This window comes from Epinephelus lanceolatus, chromosome 1 (assembly GCF_041903045.1).
Source record: "Epinephelus lanceolatus isolate andai-2023 chromosome 1, ASM4190304v1, whole genome shotgun sequence".
In the NCBI taxonomy this organism is placed as follows: Eukaryota; Metazoa; Chordata; class Actinopteri; order Perciformes; family Serranidae; genus Epinephelus; species Epinephelus lanceolatus.
Window position 1 is genome coordinate 33,212,667 of NC_135734.1, and position 24,336 is coordinate 33,237,002.

Below are 24,336 nucleotides of genomic sequence, written 5' to 3' on the forward strand. Positions count from 1 at the left end.
AGATACAGGCCCACACACATTAGATGTAATCTGTGACCTTGAGTTTAAAAGACATGTAATATAAAAGCTGCATCAGACCAGTCTGTGTGCTAAGTGAAAGTGTACATTCACACTCGTGCAATCCCTCACCTCAGTGTCCTGATTCTTGCTGTTCCAGCGTGGGTTCAGGTGGCTGACACGTGCGCTCAGCGTGGTGGAGACAGAGTAGCGGGCCTCCCCATCACACTGTGAAATGCCGTTGTCTACAGCATCCACCTCCTCCACGAAGTTCTCATACAGCTGCGAGGAATTAAAAGAGACATGTGACAGGGGAGGTTAGGAACCTGTAATGACATGGGAATTGGCTGTTTTATGTTCATGCTAATTTTGAAAAAGGACGAACTTGCAGTGAATCCCTTTTTCGAGCCAGGGAAGTTCAGAAAGACGGGACTTTCAGGAGAGAGCAATGTACTGGGATTACATTATTCTGATTGAAATCCATTTGGTCACAGTGTGTGGGCAGTTACTGAGGGCTAGAGTGCATGGCTAGGTCGTAAAACCAAGAGGAGGAGACAAATTGCTGCTATTTTACAGTTAAATGGCAAAGCTCCAGGAAGATGTGGAAGAGGAGCAGAGAAGTGGAGACATATTTAGGGCTGAAAAGCCTCAGTGCATCGGAAGGCCAATCACCACACAGCTGACATTTTACAAGTGGCTTACGAGTGGAACTAAGTTTTGGGGCACAGATAGAGATTCAGTTTGTCTGAACTGGCTGAGGACAACACAAGCAGCATCCTAAAATAAATAAAGCCCCAGCCGTGAGTAAAAGGATTACTCTGGGCTTAAAACAAACTGACACATCAAAAGGCCAATGATAATGTGAGTTAATGGTGCTAATATTTATGGTGACCTAAGATTTGGCTGGATTAATGTGCCTGGCCATCAAAATATTATATGCGCTCAGGCCTGGAACAGGAACTTTGCCACATCTCTGTCCTCAGTATGTCTTCCTATTTATGCTTGGACTCTGCTGCCAACTGCTAAAGGCAAAATGTCACAAACTAAACTTTAACGTTAACATTTTGCATGCGCTTTACACTGTCACTGTCACTGATGTCCCTCCTCCTCTTCCTCTTGCCTCTAATGACATTTTTTTTGTTAAAATCGGCTCCCAGAAAACAACAGATTAGAGCCAAGGATTGTCAATCACGTCAATAATTGTTTGTTAAATGCCGTCAAACTGGTTTCTGTAACTGAATTGTCTATTTCTCGCTTCAAATTATTTCAGAAACATTTTTTAGTGTACTTTTTAGCTGTAAAATGAGAAAGTTGGTCCGGCCAGTGGACAGCAGTTTCCAACACGGCAGCCAGGTCACAAACTTTCTCTTTTACAGCTAAACAGTACACTTAAATATATTTCTAATAACATTTGAGGCGAGAAATAGTCAGCGCAGTAAACAGAATTTTGATTCATATTTGATCAGTGCTGCCTAGTTGAATTGTTTGACCGCAGTTCATAAGCAGTGACTGACATGATTGACAGCTGCATTAGAGACTCCTCGACTCTGATTGGTTGTTTATGTTTGCAGTACGACTATTAGAAGCCATTCAAGAAGGCAGAGGATTTTCTTCCCTCTGTCTCATGTCTTAATGTGTGAATATAGTGACAATTTCAGCAAATACGACAAAAAGATATATTTATAAAGGTTAGGAATATCTGAGTATTTAGTTCACCATGGTCAGAGGCTTCATGGTGTCTATTTTAAAACAGCCAAGGAGTAAGCAAAGTGCAGCGCACAGACATAAGTGTCCTTTGATTCTTTTGTGATTCATGATGAAATCGACTTTGCCCGCTAATCCGTCATCCTCTCCCTCTCACCTTATCGTAGAGCACCTCCAGCTGCTTGTCACCCTCCTTCAGCTGCGTCAGCTGGGCCAGCAGCTGACGACCGAAGTGCAGGTAGACCAGGCCGGCTGAGCTGAGCTTGGTCACCCATGGCTTCTCTGGACACAGGCTGTGGAAGCTCTCTGCAAAGGTCCTGGACAAAGAGAGGGTATTATGTTAGCTGACTGCAACAGAAAAGCCTTTTAACAACAACACAATATTCTGTTCACAGTGGATGGAAAAGGTTGTAATGTAAAAACTGTCTAAAGCTTGCACATGTATGATGTTTTGAAACAGATGCCAGCCCCACATATTAGCCTTTACTGTATGTAATTGGTGCATAATGCAGTGAGATTGTGCTGCTGCAAATGGTGTTAAAAGAAATAAAGATAAACAATAAGTAGTATACAGAATTGTGCTGTAACTTAAAATCATTATAAATACATCGAGTAATTTGTTTTTCAGTTGATCCATTAATCATGTAGTTTATAAAATGTCCTGTTTTATATCATTGTAAACTAAATATCTTTGGCTTACAGACTGTTGGTCTGACAAAGAAAGCAATTTGGAAACATCAGCTTGAGCTTTGGGGACACTTTGATAGATATTTTTAACTTTTTTTTTTTTTTTTACATTTTATAAGACAAAGCCAACAATCAATGACGGAAATAATTTAAAACATATTCCCTCCTTAACAAATTTAGTAGTGACAATAACATGCAGATAGTAGATTTACTTATGTAATAAAACAATTTAATCTAAACATGAGCTGAGATGATTGGCATGTTTGCTGACATGTGTCACAGCAGTATACTTGTATTGTCTACCATGTCTCCAACATCAAAGGGGAATGTGAAACAGCTTATATTAGTGCTAAAAAGAGCGAAAACACTGTGTGGTCTGTAGGCAGACAATATCCAATCAATCAATACCAAAGCCAGTCAAGTAACTGAACACAGACTGACACCCGAAGCATCCAGGTTGTAAGTAAAAATCCTTTACTAATGGTTTTTAATATAAAGGAGTTTTACTGACAGTCAGAGTGCCTCAGATGCTTTTTAAACTGTAGACCTTTACCATGGATTAACCATGGAAGTTAAGTTAAGTAAGCTGGACAGTCATTGGGCATCATGCAGGAAGCAATATATGAACAGATTTTCCCCAGTTTTTTGTTCATATCCACGTGATTTGTTCTGATTTTGTTAGTACCCACTGAATTCTGGGATTCACTAATGTTTTCAAATTTTTGCTCTTCTCTTAGGTAAGAGAAAATTTGAGTGGTCGGGAGCGCTCTTACAAAGATGAGAGAAAAACATTTAGTTTTCACAATCCACGAATTGTCTGTATGCTGCAAGGAAACACAATATTTTTTTTAAATGTTCTGAGTAACATATAAAAAAAAGAATGTATTTCATGTTATCAAATTTTGATTATATTTTAGAGCAATCATAATGATTGGATTATTACACTTCAGGGCTGAGGAAATACTACTTCAGGGCTGAGGAAATACTACTGATCCCACTTACTGTAATTGCAGATACTGTACATCCCTCTACATTTACTCAAGTACTGGACCTAAGTACAAAAGTACTTTTACGTTACTTGAGTATTGTGATCTCGTGATACTTTCTACTTCTACTCCACTACACTTCAGATGATAATATTGTACTTCTTACTCCACTACAATAATTTCATAACTTTAGTTACCACTTTACAAATACACAAGTACAGCTGAAACGATTAGTCGATTGATTAGAACATTAACTGTCAACTATTTTAATAATCGTTTCAGTCATTTTCTAATGCAAATACATTTCATGGTTCCAGCTGCTAAATATGAGAATCTACTGCCTTTAATTTACAATATTTTCATTTATTAAATTGATTTACAGTTTTCTGCACTGAGTACTTTTACTTTTAATACTTAAATACATTTTCTTGATTGTACTTACATACTTTGACTCAAGCAACATTTTCAATGCAGGACTTTTAGTTTTAACAGGGTATTTTTACAGAGTGGTATTAGTACTTTTAGTAGTAACAATTACCACTGCTTCTTACACAACATTTACATCATCACTAATGTTTTGCCATTCCTGGGTTTTTTTATTTTCTGTAACACCTGTACCGACACTCTTCTTCTTCTTCTTCTTCGGTGGCATCTCTCCGATTCTTGGGCATGTGCCAGAGTATCAGCACACCTGCCCTTACATAGTGTTTAGGGGGTGTTACCTATGCTGAAAGGTTACTTATGAGCAAGTGGGATTCATCATTCAGCGCACCTGAGTAAGAGCAAATCTGGATGGTTAAGACCATTTGGTGCATCTGGAGTCGACTTCTCTAATTTCAACTCTTAACCAAAAATTAAGAGAAAATATATAAAGGAAACTTAAGAGTTTGTTACTGCAACAGGCCTCTCCTTTCCTGTTCTTACGTGACGACTTGACATATCCTCGAAGAGCACCTGATTTTTTACTATAAATTAATAAATTATATTCATCTAAGCTCCAGGGTGACCTTGCATTGACCAGAAAGAGAGAGAGAAAGCATGCATGCGCTGGCGTGTTAGTCAGCGTGAGCACACACGAATAAAAGCCACCGGAGGTCTCTTCTCAGCCACGTGCTGAGATGGGTGGGCTCCAGTGCCCAGCCACCGCTGGTCATTTAATTCAGGCTTAATTAGGATGCTTGGGCTGTGGCACAGCGGAAAACAGACCGTCAAATGAATGACTGACATGCTAGGGAAGCAGGGGGTAATCACAGCCATTAAAGGACTAATTGGCCAAGCTGAGGCATTTCTATGCTGATTACCAGGAGATGGGAGTGAATGAGCGAGAGGAAAATGACACGGAGAAATGGAGAATAGCTGAAAAAGAGAGAAGTCATCAAACTCAGTGTGAAGTCACACATGGTAAACTTGCCATACAGAACTACATTAATATATGTTAGTAAGGAAGAATATAAACCAAGAGTTGGAAATACTTTGGCAAGAATTAAGTATTACTGACTACGATTTCCATATTGCACCAGCTGCATCACTTCCTTATGCTTACAATAAACAATGGCTTTATTGCATCCTATTTACCGTGTGCACAAAATAAAGCTTCATGAATATATTTCTTACTTGAAGCCTCAGAGGAGCTATTCAAGCACTTTCTGAAAAAAAAAAAAATGTACTGGCAGGTAATTTCCTGTCATTCTGTGCACAGTAGTGCCTTAAAATGATAGGAAATTTGTGAAAGTGTAAAAGAGCACAGTGTGGCCTTTCACAAGCTTTGGAAGTCGACTTTTCAAAAGAATTGGCCTGATACAGCAACATTCTCTTAAATTTCTATATCTTCTCTTTAATTTTCCACCAAAAGAAAAACAAGAGAAGTAAACTCCAGATGCATCAAACGTTCTTAACCATCCAAATCTGCTCTCACTCAGGTGTTCTGAATGATGAATCCCACTTGATTTTAAGTAACCTTTAAACATAGCTGACGCCCCTTAAACACTATATAAGAGCAGGTGTGGTGCTGTGTGTAAAGACTTTGGCACATGAATCAGGGAACTGGAGAGACGCCACCGAAAAAGGCTGTAAGAACTTCTGCAGTAGTGACATTGATGTACTGTTAAATAAACCTAACCAAAGTGAACATGTAATTTTCCAGAGGGTCAGTACTGGTGTTACAGGAAAAAATAAAAATGAAGAGAATGAACAGAAAAGGCAAAGGATTTGTGATGCTGTCAATGTCGTTTCAGCAGCAATGATGCAGGAAGTATTCAGATCCTTAAAAGTACTTATACTACATTGTAAAAACACTCTGTTACAAGTAAAAGTCCTGCACTGAAAATGTTACTTAAGAAAAAGAAAAACATACTAAGTATTAAAGTAAGAGCGCTCAATGCAGAACATTTTTAATCAATTTAATAAATCAAATTAATTAAAATAACTGAAAGGAAAAGCAGCAATGACATCATGTTTGAGAAGCTGGAGCCATTAAATGTTTCTGCATTAAAATAATTGTTGTGTGCAAAAAATCTTAATTCATAAAGTAACAAGTAACTTAAGTTATTAAATGATTGTAGTGGAGTAAAAAGTACAAAATTTCCATCTGAAATGTAGTGAAGTAGAAGTAGAAAGTTGCAGAAAGTTTTTTATACTGTACTTGAGTATATGTACTTAGTTAGTCCCTGCAAAGTCTTAGGGCTGCTGTGCATCTGTGCCTTCTTGGGGAAACAAAAGTTTGTCTTGGGTGCATCGTACAGTAAACAAACAAGAAAGGACAACAGAGAAGATACCTGCACACCAATGTAACTGGGCTAGAAAGCCACAAAAAGGTCCACAAGCTGGGATCAGTGCAAAAATAGTCTATTCATTTAAGACATCAGTGCACAAAAAATGATACTCAAAGTGCAAAAAAATAAGTAAAAACAGCAGTAAACGTTTCAGTCCTTGACTATCATCAGTGCTACTTAGTTAATCAGCAGAAAGATGCACAGTAAGTGAAATTACAGTAATTAGGATCATTGGACCAAGTATAGTATGATTTCTTTAGCCCTCAAATTTAATAGTTCAATCATTATAGTGACTCTAAAACACAATAATCTAAATCTGATTATATAACATTCATGCATTTTTTATGTTCCTAAAACTTATTTATTTGGACTAATAATTTGTGAACTGTGAAAGCATGTTTTTTTCCTCATATCTTGGTAAAAGTGCTCTTGACCACATGTAAAATTGTCTCTTACCGAAGAGAAGAGCAAAAATAAGAAAACATTAGTGAATCCCAGAAATAGATTGGTACTGACAAAATAAGAACAAATAGTGGATAGTGGAAAAATGAAAGGAAATATGTCCATGATATGACAAAAAGGGCTTCATTGCTCCTGTCATAATGACCTTGATTGGTATTATGTCATTCACTGAGAACATATTGACAATCGTCTGTGCTTCTACTGGTGCTTTCCTTCTTGCTGTAAACAAATAAAGGTCAGAGTGTTCTTGACCCCTTGTACTGTATCCTGCTAATGACTGGCTCATCTCCAAAACATCTTTTTCCCCTTTGGTTTAAAAAGATTCAGACTAAGAATCTATTTATGTATTTTGAGATATTTCAATCTGGTTAGGAGCGTTCAGGGAATGTTCCTTTTTAATTCATTTAGATCTCACTGTGACCCTCGGTACTGCAGAGACGATCCAAATCACTTTATAGGAGCGCTTCAGAAAGTGTAATGGTCTCTGGCTCACTGCTGGCTTAACCCCTTCTTTTCTGGGAAAATGATTTTAGTAAGATTTGAGAACAAATTAATATTTGTAACTAAGTGCTGCGAGATTAGGGACGGCGCCAAATATGTTATATCACATTTATAGGAGAGGAATTATCAAGGCCTGTGTTTATTTTTACAGTGACATATTGAGTTACATACAAGATATAAATTATCTTTACAGATGACACACAAAACTTTAATGCCAATTTAACTGGCATTAAAGTGGGGGTTTTTTTGCATTACGAGAATAAAGCCAAAATATTGGGATTAAAGTTTATATGACTAAACCTGACATTTCGACAATTCAAGTCAAACTTTTGAGAGGATAAATCAAACTGCTAGCATTTGCCCATATGGCTGCCTCTACAAAATGCTTTGTGTGGGTGAATTGGTGAAATTGTACTTCAGAATCAGTTTAAAAAATAAGGCGATTTCTTTTCCTTTAGTGCATAAATATAGTGTGGTCATAAGTATCAGGATTTTGAAGAGATTGTGCCGAAAACTGTGTCTGTTCAGAAGGCGAAACCACGCAAATGTAGAAGAGGTGGCTGCATTTGTGCAAACTGAAATATCTGGCAATGGACAGATGCAAGGTTATCGATGGTTACACCTGCCTGCAATCCAGAGGGGATATGTTGTATCACAAGATATGATGTGATGGACCAGAGGAGTTGATTTAATTCTCGACATTTAAACTTTATTCACAACAATACGACTTCATTCTTGTAATGCAAAATAAAAATAAAAAGTCCTCATCTCATTTTCTCCCCTTACGCCTGGCCTTAATACTCTTCTGTGTCTGTGGCCATGTTATCATGCATTACAGAGTTTTGGTGAATTCAGGGGAAGTGGACGCCTCCTCCATCAGTGAATCCACACAGCCAGCAGCAGAAAACTTAAATTACGTCACAACACAAAACTGCATGAAAACAGATTATCTACATTTCTCTGCTGATGGTAGGTGCTGCGAAATGCACAACGCATTCATCTCTGCTGTAAACTCATATTTGCTTACTTTTATTTATTTCCTGAGTGGGAGCACTGAGTGCAGTTCTTACTGTGAGCAACCACAAACGCATTCCCTGCCAGATCTAATCCACTGTGCTTTATTAACCTTCAGTCAGTGTTTGGAGAACATTTCTCAGGCCTCCAACTCTTACAGGCATTTTATTCCCTGCTTAAGAAACTTAAGAAAAACTTAAGAAAATAAAAATGTCTATAAAAATAAAAATTCTTTTTGTTTTGAGGCATTAGTTTGAGGGGAAATCATTTGTAATCGCATATAGGATTGTCTGTTCCAAAGTTTAGATGAAAAACAAGCAAAGATGGCCTAATAACTGTCCATTAGGAAAGAGACGTCTGTAAATCAGTGGATACATTTTTTTGTCCTATTAGGATGTGATACATTCAGTCTGATAACATTTTGAAAGCCTGAGCCACATAATTCAATCATTTTATCAAATCATCATTTTACTTTTTATACTCTGGTGTCTCTGGTGCACCTCCTCTATGAGCCCAAAGATGTCAGTGATCTGGGTAATTTTACACCAAGGAAGTTGAACTCTTTTGGCTTCACGAGCCAACACTGTATACAGTCTTTTCACACATCTATGGCGCCCGTACAACCCTCTGACCCAACACAGACTGACACACACAGTTGTCGATCATGATATCACTCCCCCTTTTTATAGCATCAAATAACTAATAAAGACCACACTTATCAAAAAAAAAAAAAAACATTTGAAAATTCATCAGTGTGATAAGAAACCATCTTTAAAAAAGTTTGACGTGTACTATAATTTTTTTCTTATTTGGGCCAGTGTCCCATCTGCTAACATGGAGGGGGCATCAGCCAGCCACTAGGGGGTGATCAAGATGTTTTGGCTTCACTTTTGGGGTGCTGTCATGCCATCCCTCTTTATATACACTGTGTCACATCGACTGAGCTGCAGCCACCCGACAGGTTTACAGCTTGTTGAAAGCTGATGGACAGCTCATGACAGCTTTCAGAAGCTGCAGAGACAGATGACAGCACATTCACCTGACTGATGAATAGTAAAAATAGGAATATTAATTGTTAAGTAAACAAAATAATCATAAAGATTAGCAACAACAGAAGGACTATGGAAATAACAATGACACATGAAATATGAAACGCATACGTAATTTCACTGTCATGAATATGTTAGAATCTACAATGTATGTCTCCACAGTAACGGATATGTAAGAAAGAGGGACAAAGTTCGGGGCAGGTTTAGTTGCCTTTGGATAGAGGTGTACATATGCTAAGCTAAGCTAGCAGGCTGCTGGTGCCAGCTTCATGTTAAACAGACCGATCTGACAGTGGTGTCAATCTTCTCATCTAACTCTCGACAAAAAAAGCAGATAAGAGTATTTCCCAAAATGCCTAACTCCTCCTCCTATGTTTTAATTTCAGGCTCCTTCTTACTGTGATGTACTGATGCTGCTGCCAACTTCATCTGTGCACTGTTACTAATTTTAAATTAATATGAGGACTCCGATTGTTCTCCAACTTCCTCCAGCACCCGAGCCCACTTACATCCACGCCTGCCATCACAACCATCTTGCCCCCATCGGCGCGTGTGAGTGACAGCCACATTCTCCTGCGGCCCCTCGCGGTGTCGTGGCAGCCTCTGTGCCTCGTGAACCAGCAGCAGGGGAGCATTCAATTGAAAGAGCGCTAATTATCACTAACCACCTGCCAGGAAGAGAGCCCTGGCATATCTTTATCACCGTGGTCATAAAAGCTATCTCTGATTATCATCAGGACATTAAGCTGACAAGACATCTGGAATAGGCTGATTACTCAACGTGATGAGACTTTGAGTGAATGCAATCATTCAGAAGGAACTTTGGCAGAAAATTTAGCAGTAAACAGAGCGTGTTCCTGCTGGATTACTGAGGCGGATACTGATATTAATATCACAGTGTTTTAAAAAATTGACAATGATATATTAGCCTGTAAAATCTTTTTTTTGCATTAAAATATTATATAAGAATATTTTTTAGAAGAATCCCTTGCTTGTTACTAAGATATGTGCATTTTGCAGTTGAAAAATTTCTCATCTCTCTCGTGGATAAACTATGCAATGTTGTTTTCTGGTTTTAAATTTCTATGGCAATCAGTTACTGTACTAATCAAGCGGCAACTTAAGAGGCTGGAAAAGACGCCAATATGGAAGTGCCAAAAACTGCCGTTCATCTAATGGCCAATTGAGCTGGCTCCAAATCAGAGTAAATCTCCGTAGACCCCCATTTTAAAATGCCCAACTTTACAGCTGAAATAAACATGTTTATAGCCTGGTACTAAAAACGGTTTGGGTCTCTGTAGATAATTTCCCCTTCCTGACAACTGTACAGGGGTGAATTTCTATATAACTCAAGGGTTTACATTTTATAAGACCTAAAGTTATGCATATTTCAGGGAGGGGCCACGTGAGTGACAGGCAATGAGTCTATGAGTCAGATCCACCCCTCGCTCCTCCACAGCGCCAACCTTTTGTCCAAATACGGCCTCTTCTGGCTCCAAAAATCCATGATAGTGACCGGAGAAATGCCTAAGTTGAGGCTTCAATACGTCAGTCAACAAACCAATGGGTGACGTCACGGACGTAACAGTTATGTTACTAATCTGCCAAATTTGTTGATTATTGAGCTGCAATGAAATACTAAAATCATTACTGATTAATCGGCCATTTAGTTTCTCAGTAGAGTAGTTGTTTTGCAAAAAAAGCCCAAGGTGACATTTTCACAGGACAGCTACTACATATTGCTTTCATTATTGATTAATCTGACAATTATTTTCTTGTTTAATCATTTTGCCTACAAAAAATAAAATAGTTTTAAAAAATGCCCATTGTTTTCCAGTCTCTAAGGAGACTTCTTCACTTAGCTTTATTTGTCTGATCAATAGTCCAAAACCAAAAGATATTCCATTTAAAATGACTCTCATTTGCAAATGACTTTTTTTGGTTTGAAAATGTACCTGTACGACCAAATCACTTATCAAAATAGCTGCCACTAAACTTTCCATTGCTCCATTAACCAATTACACAAGTGTTTCAGCTACAGCTCTGATGAACACCAAGACAGTTGCTCTTTTTCATCTCAAACACTATGACAGGTTAAAACAGGAGAAGCCCAGGTGTAACTCAATAGATTCATTATGGTGGCTGGCTCGATGACATAACTAACTGGTACATCTAAATGGCTAAGCCGTCATTAATAATATTAGTTACCCTGTGCTTCACAGCTATGACATTTTAAAAATGGCTGACATGAAAGACACATATTTTACGATGCTTGTAAGTAGTAGTAAGTAATCTGAGTGAAAAAACAAACCTTACTCCAACACTGATTCAAATGTATATTACACTGTTTATGCAAAGAATATAACATCACCGTCTTTGGTGGAAGTGGAGTACATGATAGTTTAAAGTAAAATTTCGGTAGGCATTAAACATTTCACTAAACTTCTCTGTGAGAAAGTAAGTTGTGTTTTTAAAAGTATTAATTCAGTATTGATTCAAGAAGAAACACTGTATCACGCTTTGCTTTATTAAAATAAACCCACAATGTGATTACCATGACAGGTGATGAACAATAACTATTAATATGTTCCCCTGTCTTACTTCATAATATCCTAACATTTATTGAAGTCAAAAACTTAATCAACTCAGTCTCTTTGCTGCAGCTTACTGCAAAATTTGTACCTCTGATGATGGTCATAGCGATGCCTCTTTGGGTCAAACTCTCCCCCCACGTCCACAACGATGTCGCACTCTGCCAGCTGTGTCGGGTCCCTGGTCCGAATGATCTCTGCATCCTGTGCAATGAATAGAAAGTTTGTCAGAACTGCAATCATCTATAATCAGGCATCCGATTTCCAGGAAAGAAATGACATCTGGATTTTATGTATAGGCCTCATTTAGGTTTTCTGAACTGTTCAATCAAAGAGCCAAATGCATTTAAATGAATTCCACCAAGACCGTTAATTATGACAAGAGTGTGACCCTAATTGGACCCGCTGGAAGCAGGACTATAGCAGGGTTTGAGCTTGAACAGGCACAAATTGTAATTTTTGCTCACATGCACTGCCGTTCAAAAGTTTGTAATCGCCTTGATTGGGTATAGAATGTTCCCAATCAAGCTTTACTGTACTGTACAGTAAGATGGCTGAGAGGACAACTCTATATTTGTGAACAGATGTTATTATGTATGAAAGTTTTGCAAAAGAAGTTATGTTTTGTAAATAAAGAACAAAACGCTGTATGTTTCAACCAGACTGACAACTGAGAGAGCAGAGAGAGGCAAAGATCCTCCTGAGCAGCAGTTGCATAAGAAGAGAAGAAGTCCGCAGGCATTGGTAAAAGAAACTGGAAGCTTCGCATCAAAATGTGCACAGACTTAAAGGGGAACATAACAGGTTCCTGTTTCAGTGTCAAGTGCACAATAGTAACTTAAACAAGCTGTAATTTATAATAGTGTTGCTTTAGCAAAGCTATTCTTTAAACTTTACAATAGAAACATAAGGTAACTCTAGAGTTCACATTACTTGAATTGTATCAGGGAATATCTGTTAAACACAATCGAAACTAATAAGTCATAGTTTAAATGTATTCAATTTAACCATTGAGTAGACTGCAGAGGGCTGAAAGAAAACATTTAGAGCTTAAAAGCACAGTTACAACTTAATAATAATCTCAGGTCACATATGCTTTTTCCCAGACTGGAAAAGAAATTCACACTTACAGGGAAATGGTTATAACAGGCTTTACCCTTGTCATGCAACACAGTGGGGACATCCATTAAATGCAAGTTTTAATAATTTAATTCTTCTTTTACGGTCAAAACTATTCCAAATGCGCCCCATGTACAAGGCTGTTGCCGCAGCGGCTCGGGTTCGAGTCCAGCCTGTGGCCCTTTGCTGCATGTCATCCCCTCTCTCTCTCCCCCTTTCACACTTAACTGTCCTGTCCATTAAAGGCAAAAAATGCCCCCAAAAATATCTTTAAAAAAAAAAAAAAAAAAAACTATTCCGGATGTTGATAAAACAACTGATATCTGAATTGTACTGTCTTTATCTCTGTTTTATTGAAGGAAAGAAGAAAAAAAATCGATATAAAAAATGAAGCCAAATTTTTGAAGGGTGGTGTAAATTGTAGGGATGTACGATAATATCGGTACATCATCGGTATCGGACGATACTGGCTTTAAAATGAACTATTGGAATCACCCAACATGCTTTTTCTGATTTCACAGGATGAATAAATATTACATATACTGACAAATATAAAGAACTGCATTTCAGGTCTCCATCATCACGATAAGAGTATATATGCATAATCTGATGTTAATTCCACAACAGAGGAGACTTGATGATCACTGAAATTAGGTGGGAAAAAAAGTAGATATATCAGTGCCAGTTTCGGTAATCGGCCAAATGAGTTGTTATATATCAGCATATTGGATATCAGCAAAGAAAGAAATACCGTGCATCCCTTGAAAATTGCATGTGGTTATGTTACATATGTAATTAAAGAGTCTTTTTCAAATATGAATAATAAACATCCTGTGATCATCATCTAGGCTACATCATTGTTACTCAAAAAACATCTGAAAAGGACTCTGATTTGCAAAGACACTTAACACTTTATTGATTTATTTGTAATTCGTTTGTGTTTTTTTATGTGTTGGTGTTGTAAATTGTACATCTTTAACAATTTTGTAATATTTCTTAGTCTGAAACTCTTATTCAATTAAGCAATCTTTGTTTTTATCTTTTTCTTTTTATGCGATGAAGTGCCTTGATGTGTTAGGTATTTAACTTGCGAGGGAGATCAGCCCAATAATTTCTCAATTCATTGTCTAGAAAAATTACTGTATCAACATATACAGTAAATGGAAATCATCATATGAAATTATATATCCTGTGAGTGAGGACTGTATCATCCATTTGCATAGTGGTGTCTGAAGTTTTTAGGTGGGGCTTAGTTTACATTTGAGACAGGGATTGTGCCCTATATAAACACTGGGGAAATCTCAGTTATGCTGGATTGATGTTGTAATTCTGCTTATTAGTACAAAATGAAGGCATGTTCAGTTAATAAGTTACATTAAAATGTGTCTGTACCCCTAAAGGGGAATGTGGGAACATTTTTACAGCGGTGTAACGTTTGTGTTTATTTTATTGACCTTTTTCTGTGGCATTTTCTCCTAAAATGTATGATTACACTAAAATTATTATAAATCTATAATGTTATGATATTCCTGTGAGCTCCATCATCTGTGCAACAGCACCCCCGTCTGGAGTCTTACAACATGACATGAGATGTATGACAGAAACATAAAAATAAAAATGTACTTAAAACTCAGCCAATGCAGACACAAGGATCATTTTTAAAGAGCGGTTTTAACAACAAGGGTTTAGAGTAAGTAACGTTATTAGCTACACAGACTACACTTAAACAGCAGCAGTTAAGGGAACAATACAAACACATATCATCTCTCTTTAACCCACAATGGCAGCACACTGAGCCTACCTTGTACTCAGGTAGCTGACGGAGGAAGAAACAGGCCAGAACTTCATCACAGTGGAAGGTTCCGTTGTGGGTTCCGATCTTTTTAATGGTCATGTTGTCAGTGCAGAGTCTCTTCGGTTCACTTGACATGTATCGTGGTGCTGTGACGTGCACGGAGAGAAAAACACTGCAGTTAGCCTGTGAAGTCAGTAGTCGAAAAACACTTGCTTGTTTGCTTAAGTTTATTAGAGGGGTAGTTTTTGTTAATTTTAGTGCTATGATGTGTACACGCCACATTCAAGCACGACTTGCTTTACACGAGACGCGCCGGGTGACGGACGGATTTGGCAGCCGGACCGGACCGGAAATGGTGCGTCCGTTTTGTGAACCGGTGAAACAAAAATGTTGTTTTGTTTTCTTTTCTATTTAATTAATCTTACTTCAAATATAACATTATATTGTAAATATATAAAATTATAAAAAAAAATACAAAAATAATATTTCATATAATAACGTCAAAAAACTATTATTTTAACTCCATATATGAAACAATAATATCAAGCATAATTTTTTGAAAATAGCTTAAATCGAAAAACAAATACCTACATTAAACTGCACGAGGATTAATAAACGTGGATTCAATATACCTCATTTGTGTTGATTACATATAATTTTTCCGATTATTTGAGGGGTTTTATCAACTTTCTTGTTCGTTCTTATCTTAGAAACAGAGTCAACGAGATAACGTGGTTCAAAACAATACACTTTGTACAGTACACAATATATTTGCCAACAAGACAGACAAGTTTGAGTGTATTGTTAGTAGATTGTGAGCCTGTATTAATATTAAAAATCAAGACCATACCTTCTAATTTTGGTGACAGTCTATTAAAACGTAGATAAATCAATAGAGTAAGTTCAACCCGGGCTTCTTGAGAGTAAGTAAAAAGTGAGAAATTGATTCAGTTTCTGTTTTAAAGAAAGAACACGATGGAAAAATATGCTTTAAATATATGTAATCATGTATAACAGGGATAGTGTCTATGTAATATCTTCAAGTGAACTTCTTATTTGAAATGAGGAATTTATTAGGGTCTCACCAAGGAAACTATAAATTATATATACTTTATAGTTTCCTTGGGTCTGACCAAACCAAATGTTATCTTTGAAAAAGATTTTATTTCCATTTTAATGGAACAATTTGCTGCTCACTTTTCAGAATGCATGTAGTGTATAATGACAGACAGCAGAGGGCGCTGAAGGCAGTGAAAAACCTCAGTTTAAACCCTCAGAGTTGTGGCTGTTATATGTTTCAACATTTCTACAGTGCGAAACTATGAACACCTTGAGGAAGATTTGGTAGCCTGTATAGATATCCCTTAAAAACAAACTAAATAATGTCCTAATATGATTTTTACAGTTACATGTTATTTAAGAAAAGATAAAGAAGTCTGCACAATCATGAATAACAAACAGGATTTGAAATAAGCATCAGCCACCAATGCTGGTAAACTATGCAAGTGACTGGTAGATTTGCTTCACTCACCAGCCAGACAAACAATGGTGATCTCATGAGTGGCTGGTAGATTTAGCAAAAAAAGTTAATTTTCAACGCTGATAACAAATTATGTATTATTTGGCTGGATTACAAACTGGCCAAATTTGTCAACTGCCCAGACCCAGAGGGGCCTCAAATTCACTGTAGCAGTTAGGTTATTTCAATTTAAGGAACAGTGTGTAAGATTTAGAAGAGTTTATTGGCATCTAGTGCTGAGGATAGCAGATTGCAACCAGCCGAAACTTGTCCTGCTTAGAATTCCTTCAATGTTTATTGTTCACGAGGTCACAGAGGTCTACTCCTCTCCAAAACAGCAAATCAGGTCATTAAAATCTGTAAGATAAAGCAGTTTCACATTCAAAATCTGTGTTTCTCCTGCACTGTTTGGCTTGTTGGAGATGGGCCACCAGCCCTGCACCTGCTGATGTGCGCTCACTTTTTTTCTCTGATAACTCAAGAGCCAGACATTGGGAAGTTTTCAGTGAAAGCCACATTGTCTGAAATAAAAAAAGAAAGAAACGCTGAATTAAAATAATAATAGTAGTATTTTTTTCTGACGCTCTCATCACAGAGGGGCTGCTAACTATGGTGGCCAACATGAAAACGCAAATGCCCTTATCTAGAGCAAGTGTCTGGTTTGTCCATTCTGGGCCACTGTAAAAACAGGGCAGTGCAACATGGTGATCTCCGTAGAAGTGGACCATGTTGCATGGCTCATTCTAAGGCAACAAAAACACAACCTTTCTTATTTTCAGGTGATTATACCTACACTTAAAAAAACTATTGTATCATATTGCATTTCTGCCAATATATCCTCCTAAAATCCTACACACTGGACCTTTAATTAACTGCACATTTGTTTGATAACATGCACCAAACTACTGACATAGAATATAAACTGTGATTAAGGGTCCTTTGGCAGGTCATGCATCCTTTAGCTAATCTAGAGGCCATGTGTCAAAGTCAAGTGTTAAAACCTTTATTATCATAATTGCATGTATGTGGTTGGTATAAAAATGTGCATTTAATCATAGTGAGTTAAGTAATTATATTTAATTAATGCAAATACAGGTAAATATGAGCTGCAACGTCAGAATTGAAATGGTATCGTTAAGGAGGGTCAGCCTCCAATCTCACGCCCAACTCTCATTCTCGCGGTATTACCTTCAAGGTTTATTGACAAGATAATTAGCCAGATGGGACCTCCGTAGTAGTCACACTGAAGAAGAGCAGTGTTAAGGCTTTCAGCGTTTTCTCGTGTGGAAAACTGTCATTAACACGGACCCACCAGCGAAAACCAAACGGCCCAGCGTGTCACTGTATTCAACACCGAGCCTGCAAACGGTAGGTTTCCCTATTTTAATTATAAATCCAGAATATGTTTCCTTCAGAGCATGATTTATCCCTCCGATGCTTTGCATCCTGCTCACTGTTTATGCACTGGTCTGATATTGTGTGCGCACTTAGCACCAGCAACAATGCGCATACAAATAAGCTGCTTTGACTTTTAGAGATGCCATTTCCGTCGGTCGGGACAATGGGGAGTCTTTCAAGGCCACAACCACGAGATTTAAATCAGTAAATCAAATCGTAAAACATTTGAAACGATGTAGGTTAAATGTATAACAGCCAGGTGGCGCTGTAGGTCAATTATCCTGAGGAGCTGCTCGGTCTTGGTCGCATAACACGTTGACAGCTCTTTATGTCAGCTTAATGAAATCAATAAACATTGATTTGAGAGGGGGCTTCCATTTCCCTGAGTGGGTGAGGGTGTAGGGTTTCTCTTGAAAACACGACCCATCTCCTTCTTGTAAAAATCCAACATGTCGCCTCTAATTTGTCCAAAACAAATCACCTGTATGTCGTTTAAAATGTTTGGAAGGTTTGGAGGTTTTTTTTTTTAGTAATATGTCTGAGGGCTGCAGAAGTTGTCCAGCCTATTGGTCTTTTATTGAGCCTTAAAAGCTATTTTTTTGCCAATATAGAAAATGTGTTTCAGTTACAGTTTCACAATCTAAAAAAAACAAAAACTTTTATTTAAATCTGGAAATAGCCATCAAGTTGATACCACTTCTAAAACACTAAATTTCATTTTCAGAAAAAAACAGTTTATTCTCTCTGTTGGAGCCACAATACAGTTTTGTTTCTTTATTCTATCCTTATCTAAATAAGGTAAATATGAATATAGCCTACAAATGTACTTATTAAGCTGAACACAGGGTGGAGCGTTCATGTGAATGGCGTATAGGTAAGCTCCAGCTAATGAGAATCAGGTGTGTGGAATGGGAGGCAAACAGTTTTTGACCGTGTTGTGGAAGCATGTTAAAAAGCTTGAAGTATTAGTGTATAAACTGAATTGCTGAATGGAATAATGATTAGATATGGACGATGCTGTGTTTTGTTTAGTTAAAAAGTCACTACAATTTACTCTCTTTTACCCAGAAAAATCAGATGATGAAATTACAAACACTAAAAACTAACTATGGTTAATTCCAACTTCCCACCAGTTTCCACAGCTCAATAATCCCATTGACAAGCATTTGCCATCATGGCCTCACAGCCCCAATCAGCACCATGGACAGCGCACTGCACTGACACAGGCTGAACTGGCCGGCTCATGTTACACTATGTATGTGTCTCTGATGTGGGCTACTTGTATTCCAGGCAACAAAAGTCTCTTTCACTTGTCAGTTATATCCTCTCATTCCAAATGTCACATCACGTCCATCACAGTTTTATAACAAATGATAATTGGTCTTTTTAATTCAGCCGAATAAATGACTCTTAATACAGTTAATATGTGATCCAGTCAAGTGGGTAATTTGCATAACTCTGTCTAATGGGTGACTGGTATTGCTCCAGAATACAAATTTACAAAGCAATGCCACTACCTCTTATTATTCTGAATATATTAGGCAAATGAGTGAAAGATCATCTCATCTTTAAACAAGTCATGTGTGCTGACGGAACATTGCTGGACATCTGCAGCTGCCTAATAAATCAGACACGTGTGGGTCAGTTAAATGTAAATGTGAGGGATCACAAAGGCAAACACCTTTAAACTTATCTGACTAATAATAGAATGTATTTAAACATAGATGGTATTTGTATGTGAAATATAGTTATCTCTGTCTTAGGTGTCTAAAAATGAAATAATATGAGAGGAAAAAAATCACTTTTTAGTCGAGCTGCTCGTAAAGATCAGGAGATATCTGGTTTCTTTTGATTTGCCTTGGAGGGTACTGTAGCTGCCCCTTTTTCCCAAAAATTGAATGAGTCACCATCACAGGCAAACTGAAATAAACAAGCCTGAAAGTAATGCTCATCAGCCAGCCTCCATCCTCGCTGACCAGCCAGCACTGTACCAGATAGCCGGCTCCCCCCCCCCGATTGGCTCGGCCCGAACCATGAGATACAGTTGTGGGTGGTTGCTGAGAAAACGTCACAGTGCCTGTGATCTTCCCTGCTGCTTCCAGTTTTACATGCAGCGCTGATGGGAAATGAGGCTGCCCTGGCTCTCCTTAAAAGGAAGAGCGAAACGGCGCTCAGTCAGAAAGTCAATTATTTGCTACAGGGCAAGTGTATGTCACATTTCCCTGAGTTATAGCACCGCAGTGGCTGCTCCGATTTGCAGAAAGTATGTTGTCTCGGTGGTGGATGTCAGATAGAGAACTGGAAAACAGAAATATGATAATATGATGGTTTTGTGAGGAAAAAAACATATTTTAAAAAAATGTAACAACTGGGCATTGATGATATTAAGGATTACACAGATAAAAAAAAAGCTTACAATTTTTTTGTTATAAAAGTTAAATCAGTTTATATAACCAAGTCTCCCCTAAAATAAAATAAAAAATCTATATATAGACATAGGATGATGTAAGATTTTATTCTTCCAATGACCTTTACATTATAACATTAATAATTCATGACCATAAAATGAACAAAATTACTCCAGCTTCTGCCACTTCATCACTTAAGATTCACTGTAATTGCCTCCATGTGTTTTATTACAGTATTAGGGGAAACACTAGATGTATGCATTGCATGAATTAGAGAAGTATCTCACTGCTGGAAAGATGGTCTTTTCATACAAATGGGCTGTCTGTGTAGCAGGAAGATGCAAATACATGACCAGAGAAAACAGGAGGGAAAGTGCTGTGGCATTTGCTTTTGCTCAAGAGGCAGAAAACCTACAACTACCAGAATGCTCTGTGCTGCTTTGCATCACTGAATGCTCCTGCTGGTGGGTGATGTATTGTGAGTTGTTCATCCAAAAACAATATGGTCGCAAATGATTATGTATTACAGTAAGTAAGTAAGTTAGCTGAGATATGTTGAAAACATTCTAGGCAAGAAATAGGAAACACAGTAACAGAATCTTGGTTCATATTTCACCAGCGCTACCTGGTTTTACTGTTTGATCTCAGTATTTTCAGCCTCCATTTTCACTATGCAGGAAACAGTATGGCACCCACTTCTTGTACACATACTCTCGCATTACAGCCAAACAGTGCACTAGAAAATATAAATCTGGAGACATCTAAAGCCCAGTTCTGACCAATGATTCGTGACGAGACTAAACAGTTTTTAGAATATTGCAGAGAAAAGTTGCAGCGGTGTGAACTGGCCGTCTGACCTTGACTCAAGCCAGCTGATGATGTCACTTGCAACTGAAGTGGTCAAATCGCTTGCAGCTGGTTTTAGAACATAAATCTCGTCACCTGTTTCTACAGCCAGTCGGCTTGTAGTGAAGTCTGCTGGTCAAGTCAAAATGAACGTAGACAGTCTGTTTATGTCCTCATGTGTGCTGGTTTCGGACAGTGGGTCCCTGCTGCTGCTTGCTGTATGTGCTATGCCCCCCCCCCCCTCCCCCCCACCCACACACACACACACACATTCTTACTGACTGATTAATTAGTGCTGGTTTTTAATATTATTGTGACATATTTATTATGAGTACTGTCCATTTCATCACTACTACAAATGCAACTGTAGCCAGTATCTCACTTTCACTATCCTCGTTCATATTTTAAGAAGCTATAAAATTATATTCAGCCACAAAAAGCCTGAAAAGCTGGAAATCAGAATGGAAGTACAGAGATGTTGCATAGAGATGATACACCATCTCATCTAGTTGCATAAGTGTGAACTGGCCGGTTTGTAGAACGTTGCAGAACAGTGCATTATAAGTAGCTGCATGTTTAAACTTGTCTCGTCGCTAATAATCTTTGGTCTGAACTAGGCTTTAGGTTAGAAATAGGCCACACAGTGATTTTTTGCCGTTTTTGCCTTTACGATAGCACAGCTGAAGACAGGAAAGGTGGACATGACATACAGCAAAGGGCAGCGGGTCAGAATCAAATTGGATGGCTGCAAAGGACACAGCATAATGGCGCGCGCACTCTTAACAGATGAGCTAGAGGTCGCTGCCTAGTCGTACCGTTTCATCTGAGTTTGGTCGGCATTTGAGAGAGGGATGGATCTCTTGATCGATCCACTTCTAGACTCTTTGTGTCCATGGTGGCAGGCATACGAAAATGAGGATAGTCGAGATAGAATCTGTAGTACGTGGAGCAACCCTAGAGTCAGCAAGTGTTTCACATCGTCCAGCGGATTTGAGCTGAGAGATGAGCAGAGAGATCTAGGGGTTGATTGAAAATCCATAAACATAGTGACTTCACCCATTTTATCGTCTTATTCTCTCTGCCAAGTGTGCTGGCTGTTGTGATGATTGTCACCTCTGCCGACCCTGAGGCATCACATATCTCATATTTTTTTGATCGTTAGGATTCACATTTGTGCGTTTTGAGGAAAATATCTGTTTACCGCATTTGCTTTCTTGTTCCGCATCCTGAGAGAAAAGTTCATTAACATGGACGACTTCCTCACAACAGATCTAATGAGATACAAACTGATCCCCCCGCAGCCAAAAGAGAAGACCCCCAAAACAACAGCCTCAAAAATGCTCCGCATAATTATTGAGACTTCCCCTGTAACAGCTGGTGAGCCTCTACACTTAAGGGCATTTGGGAAGTGTAGTTAATCCAATGATAATCTTGAGCATGGTTTACACATATTATCACTTTAATTGCTACGTGTGCTGTGCAATTATACCGTCACCAATTACATGGCTATAGTTTACTAGCCTGTCTAAGCATTTGGTTCCCTCTAATAGACGCCCTTTATCAACGAATGCATGTGAAGCCATCAAGATGAGCGCTAATGGATCTTCCATTGACATAATGAATTAATTATATGTTATGAAATAGAGTGGTGCGGGATACTGCTGAGCCATGCTGTACAGTAGTGGATGTATAGTGGAGTGAAATGGGAGATTCTAACATAAGGAAGGGACGGTAGATGATGTAGCCAGTGAAGGTGTGTGTGTGTGTGTGTGTGTGTGTGTGTGTGTGTGAGTGAGTGAGTACGTCCACATGTGGGTCCATCCATTAGAATGCAGAGTGCGTCCTCCAGTGTGAGTCACCCCCCCTCCCAAACTCCCCTTCCCCACCCATCCACCCACCTCACACCACCAGCAGCATCTAACTGCAGTCACCGCCTAATATTACGCCTCTGACTTCACACCGGCCAACTGAGGATTCTGTTTCTACGGCAACACGCTCAAGACTCCTCCCCCGGTCTGTCCCCACATCCCCCTCCCTCCACTCCTCCACCCCCGCTTCCCAGCACAAACCATGTGACTTTCAGGAAGGCTTCTCCAACCTCCCCTTTATTGTTATTAACCCTCTCCTGACCAGACTGCTGCCAGAGGCTCCCCACAGCAGGCTGCCTGGCTGGCTGCTCGCCTCTCGGAGGTTTCAAAGGGAAATCAGACGCATCGCTAATCTCCCTGGAAGATCAAAGCAGTGCTTGATCTAAATGTTGGATTTGCATATGTTAGAGCATGACAGAATGAGTCAATATGGTTCCTATATTGTCTGGGATGCATCTTGGGACAATTGGAAAGCAGCTATAGTCAGTATGTTCCTATTAAAGGAATACTTCACCCCACAAACGATCATTTGTGTATTAATTACTCACCCTGTGTAACACTAAATTTGGGAAGAAAACTTTGTTTTTCTCGCATGCCTCCACGGTGGACAAAAAAAATCCAAAAACGGAGAATGTTCTTGATGAATTGAAGTTGTAGGGGTGCTTTTAACAACAGCGAAACTTACTATGTCACAAATGATTTATCCAGTCCAATGCTCAGTACTTCCCAAACACATGCATTTTGGCAAAACCTTACAGTTTAAAATCACTTCGGCATAAACAATCTCACACATGGACAACTGGTGTGTTTTAACTGTTTATGCAAAAATGTTTTAAATACCGTACCTAGTCCCTTTACTAGCCTGGTGTAGCTACACATTGTGACAAATAAATCAATTAGAGGCCTGGTCTGGTTTCCAAGCCACTCATTTTTGTAGAATTTATCAGGATGTATTAAACCGGATTGTTGATGACCCACTTGAACTAACGTTAATTGGCTGTTTAGATCCCACATACAGATATGAATGTTTAAACTTTTGTCAGTATGGAGATGCTACACATTGTTAGTTTGGTTCAGTTCATTTTACTGAAACCATGAGCACCAGAAGACAGTAATTCATTCAGATTTACCGGCATGATGAAAAAATAAGCAGTGACCGCCTACCATTGAAACGGTCATTGAGTCAGAATATGTATCCATTCCTCGATTACTTGGTAAGTTATTCATATTCCTTCAGTCCGTAAGGGTCCACCGATCAAAAGAATCAAAAGTGGGTTTTCATAAAATTAATCCAAGTTATGAATATTGTTTTAACAGGATGAAGTGCCATGAAACGAATATCATAATGTAACAGAATAAATCGGTTAGTCAAAGCCTAATTTTAAGTAATATTTATACTGGTTCAAATAAACATTTGATCATATTTGCCATCTTTGCTGAGCAAAAGTTTTTGTGTAAAAGGAATTAAAAGCCTGTCCCAGATATAGGCCTGTAGAGTAGGCCCGGCCTACTAATTGAAGTTTTACAGCATACAGTTTCAGTGAGAATGCATGTGTTTGGGAAGCACAGAGCACCAACAAATGAGACTTGGATTACACTGCACGAGTTGTGTGTGAGTATG

At 38.4% G+C, this 24,336-nt stretch overlaps 2 protein-coding genes across 3 annotated transcripts in view; one reads left to right on the top strand and one right to left on the bottom strand.

The window, feature by feature from the left end:
- The window catches only part of myg1 (myg1 exonuclease), a 37,877-nt gene extending 22,864 nt beyond the window's left edge, over window positions 1-15,013 (bottom strand). For both annotated transcript variants that reach the window (XM_033625976.2, XM_033625975.2), the window contains exons 1-4: window positions 14,683-15,013; window positions 11,854-11,966; window positions 1,859-2,018; window positions 130-279 (exon numbers count right to left, since the gene is read on the bottom strand). In XM_033625976.2, the coding sequence (XP_033481867.1) occupies window positions 130-279; window positions 1,859-2,018; window positions 11,854-11,966; window positions 14,683-14,958 (699 nt within the window). In that variant the 5' untranslated portion in view covers window positions 14,959-15,013. The remainder of the gene's footprint in view (window positions 1-129; window positions 280-1,858; window positions 2,019-11,853; window positions 11,967-14,682) is intronic.
- A 2,412-nt stretch (window positions 15,014-17,425) lies between these two features.
- Window positions 17,426-24,336, top strand: part of LOC117257283 (mitogen-activated protein kinase kinase kinase 12-like) — a 36,632-nt gene continuing 29,721 nt past the window's right edge. The window contains exon 1 of the mRNA XM_033627359.2: window positions 17,426-17,563. The gene's annotated coding sequence lies outside the window, so the exon portion shown is untranslated. The remainder of the gene's footprint in view (window positions 17,564-24,336) is intronic.